The sequence below is a fragment of the Anarrhichthys ocellatus genome, unplaced genomic scaffold, assembly GCF_004355925.1.
Source record: "Anarrhichthys ocellatus isolate YVR2014 unplaced genomic scaffold, GSC_Weel_1.0 scaffold3, whole genome shotgun sequence".
NCBI lineage: Eukaryota > Metazoa > Chordata > Actinopteri > Perciformes > Anarhichadidae > Anarrhichthys > Anarrhichthys ocellatus.
In genome coordinates this window covers 9,213,469-9,217,548 of record NW_022280033.1, presented here as the reverse complement: position 1 = coordinate 9,217,548, position 4,080 = coordinate 9,213,469, and the positions used below count along the sequence as shown (strand labels likewise).

The following is a 4,080-nucleotide window of genomic DNA, read 5'->3' as shown; positions in this document are numbered from 1 at the left end:
GTGTGTGTGTGTGTGTGTGTGTGTGTGTGTGTGTGTGTGTGTGTGTGAGAGAGAGAGAGAGAGAGTGTACACTGATGCACTCATGCACTGCATATCCTGCCAAATTATGAGAAAAAAACCATGGCTGCAACCAACACAATAACCAAGAATCAATAACATTTATAATGCTTTTGTAACTCTTCTTTTTTATTTTTTTAAGGAGTTCAATGGAGATTCTGAGGTCCAGCAGCTGTATGACTGTAACTGGATTGTGGTAAACTGCTCAAAGCCTGCTAATTACTGTCATGTGCTCAGACGCCAGATTCTGCTACCATTCAGAAAACCGGTAAAGTGTAACATCGTCTTTACTATATTTTCTGTGTCTTAATTAGCTCCAGTTGGTGCTTGTTTTGTAATTATTGATTTTACATTTGAAATTCAGCATAGATTGAAGTCACACGCGTACAGTAAGCCTACTACCAGAAAACATCCAGATGGTCATTTGACAAGACTATATATAAAAGGTAATTCCTTATTTCCTTGCTGACATTAAAAAAAAGCAGTTTGGGCTTTGCATTTATCTTTGAGTGGGTCATGTCTGTTATTGGAATGAAATCAAGAGTCTCAAATATGAAAACATAAGAGGCACAAACTGGGGTTATGTCCTTTTCACATCTGTTCATTGCTTTATCATAAGAGACAAACTATTAAAACTACTATGTTATGATACAATACTATATCAAAAAGGATCTCTGTGTTCAGAAAGATGCAGAACCTGATTTAAACCTCTAAAGTAGAGCTAGTTTGGGTATAAAGTTTTGGGACGTAAAGCATTTCTCCTTTTGTGTATACGCACAGCTCTTTTTTCAGTCTCTCACAGTTTTCAGCCACAGTGAATGTCTTAACTGATCCCCTGTTGCACATAAATGCAATGCTTTACGAAGCATGAGAAAATGACTTCCTGAGCAAATTAGCGAGGGGGCCAATTGGGGATAATATTGTTTGTTTTTTATGAAAAACTCTGGATTTGGTCGACTGAGCACAAAGGGTTTTATTTACTTGATTGTTAAAGAAATGTTTTGTTTTCCCAATGCTGATGTTGCGTGCTGTATGGTGGCAGCAAATTAGCGTGAAAAGAGATAAAAACTTTTTTCTCTTGAATTTTTTTCAAAGCGTGCAAAAAAAGATACGGATGATAGAATCAATCTGTTGTTTGTCATTGATGGAAACTTTTTCCTTTTTTTTTTTCCCCACAGCTGATCATTTTCACTCCAAAGTCTCTGCTGAGGCACCCTGATGCAAGGTCCAGTTTTGATGAGCTCGCTGAAGGTAGAGTTTTACTTTGTCTCAGTAAAATGTGACGTAAACATCTGTCATAAATGTTGGTGGACTGGATTTGTGTTACATATCATATTCGATGTTTGCAGGCACTAAATTCAAAAGGTTGATTCCAGACGAGGGCCTTGCGAGTCAAAACCCATATCAAGTGAAGAGGGTGATTTTCTGTACTGGCAAAGTCTACTATGAACTGGCCAGAGAGAGGAAACAGCACAAATTGGAGCAAGACATCGCCATCATCAGACTTGAACAGGTGTTTAAACCCTCAGCGCAATGCCATGCTCTGAATTTTGAAAAAAGAGTGATACAATGTCATCATTTCCTCGTCTACTTATTCTTTGACCTCCCCCCTCAGATCTCTCCATTCCCGTTTGACCTGGTCAGAGCAGAGGCAGAGAAATACACCAATGCTGAGCTGGTCTGGTGTCAGGAGGAGCACAAGAACATGGGGTACTATGATTACGTCCGGCCACGTTTACTCACAGTGGTGGCCAACAGGAGGCCAGTTTGGTGAGGGTTTATGTTCACTTGTCACCTGATTTGTTCATGACAGAGGTAAATTGGAATAATGCGGTGACAAACCTTCAATATTTTATTTCAGGTATGTGGGACGGGACCCTGCAGCTGCTCCTGCGACAGGGAACAAGTCGACCCACCTGAATGAGCTGAAGAGGTTCATGGACACAGCGTTCAACCTGAGCGTCTTCCATGGGAAGGACTTGTAACTGAGAACTGGAGCGAGAAACAGACTGGAGGTGCAGTTTCATCTCCAACCATTATGGTCTATTTATTAAGTCTTAAATTAAGTGCAAATTGGCACGCTTTTAACTCTTTTAGCTTTGTGACAATCTGGAGCATAGTGTTTTTAGTAAATATAGTTTCAACCCGTAATAATCTTATGGGAAAGAAACATCGACAGCGCTAACTGACCTAGTCCTGGATCAGACGGCACAACGTTTATGTTTATTGAGATGCTCTCTATGTCAGATTTAGTAAGAGATCATTGTTCAAACCCGATCAATAATAGCTTGCAGTCTTTCACGACCTGCAACAACTATGATGTGAAAAGCATCATGAAGCACAACAACAAATTGGACGCACTAGTCTTCCCAGGGGCCTCGCGAGTATCCCAAACACTGTGATAGGACGACAAACTGTTGTGCTCTGACCATGTCCCATGCAAGTAAAATCAAGTCGTTCTGATTGGTGTAGCCTCAAATAACCCTTTATAACCATTTGTCCTTTTAACCTCAGTTTGGATAAGGGACACTCCACACAAAACACCTCATCTGTCATCGGCCATTTACAGTCCAATCGCATGTAGTCTGGATCTGCACTTTATTCAATGAACACTACTCATCGCAGGACATTTACTGTATGAGGGCTTATATGTGTGCATGCACCACAAAGCCTTGTCTAAAGAGAACCAGACACAAAGACTTCCAGCCTCTCAACCGTGCTACAACACCTTCATTTCAAAATAAAAGAAAATACAAACATCAAATAAAAGTCACATAATTGTTACCGTTATGTGGTGAAGTAGCAACTGTACCCTCTTTGTACCCCTAATAACACACCAAAATCAAGATTTGTGACAATCACGGTTATTGGAGTAGCTTTAGTACTGTATTGCCGCCATGCTGAATACTAGTATATGATAGTAGTATAGATTTGTTTTTGTATTGATATTTGTAGATGAGTAATAGAAGCAATGAGACGCACACAAAACACCAACTGGTGTAATTAAACAATGAATGTGAAATACACATCGCAGGTATGAAGACTGTTTCGAAATTTAACACATCAGTAGGTTTAGTGCCTGTATTTGTTTTGGCTACCTTAGCTGTTAGTGAAGGAGTGTGTATTTATTGTCACACCTCACTTCACCAGGAGACGTGAGCCAGCTGCCACAGCGACTGGCAGCCATGTTTTCTATTGAGGACATAAGGCTCAGCTTCCTCTTTGGAGGCTGAGGGATGCGCACACATAAATACAGCAAAGCTTTGGATGCTTTCAGAGCAATATTGGCACTTTGTTGTCACGTTAAAATCCCCAGGTATTAGTTACCACTGTGTTTAGAAATGTTATGTTTCCTGTTTCGCTGTACTGTAGCTTACCTTTTTTCACTTTCAGCTGGGATATTTAAACATAAGCCATGCACAGATGTAATTTTACATATCTAATTATTTTAAAGACGGATTATGTGTGTTAGTTTTTTAATGAAAAAATAATGTCCACATATTGTCGTGGGCATTAAGAGATATGCAATAAAATATGCAATAAACTATATTTAAGTTGAATAACCTGCTTGGTCATGATTTTTGGTTGCAGATGATGCTTAACATAATGACTTAAAATAGTTTAAAGCAAGAATTCATACATTCTTTTTTTAAATTTACAAATCAGCCTGTAAACATATGCTGGAATTATACAACCAGGTTTTCTGTGTGTCAGTTAGTTTGTTAAAATAATAATTTAGGAATAAAAAAATGAAATAATCATAACCCTGGAATATGCGATGGGTGACACGTGCCCCTCTAAAAAAGACCGGCCCACAAGATTAGCAAGTAATGCAGTGATAATAATAACAATAATAATAATAATAATTTAAAAAAACAACAACCAATAAGTGCATTTATATACAAATTAACTGTTGTCTAGACTGGGTTGTTGAACAAGAGAACGGAATGCACATATTATATTGTGTGTGTGTGTGTATATATATATATATATATATATATATATATATATATATATATATAT

The 4,080-nt window shown here is 38.2% G+C and overlaps 1 protein-coding gene across 4 annotated transcripts in view; it reads left to right on the top strand.

Moving 5' to 3' along the window:
• Positions 1-3,684, top strand: part of ogdhl (oxoglutarate dehydrogenase L) — a 16,196-nt gene extending 12,512 nt beyond the window's left edge. For 3 of the 4 annotated variants that reach the window (XM_031839567.1, XM_031839574.1, XM_031839562.1), the window contains 5 exons: positions 200-325; positions 1,236-1,308; positions 1,407-1,570; positions 1,673-1,827; positions 1,919-3,684. In XM_031839567.1, coding sequence (XP_031695427.1) covers positions 200-325; positions 1,236-1,308; positions 1,407-1,570; positions 1,673-1,827; positions 1,919-2,042 — 642 coding nt within the window. In that variant the 3' untranslated portion in view covers positions 2,043-3,684. Of the gene's footprint in view, positions 1-199; positions 326-421; positions 504-1,235; positions 1,309-1,406; positions 1,571-1,672; positions 1,828-1,918 lie in introns of those variants that run through there. The other variant, XM_031839583.1, reaches the window with a different exon arrangement.
• The last annotated feature ends 396 nt before the right edge of the window (positions 3,685-4,080 follow it).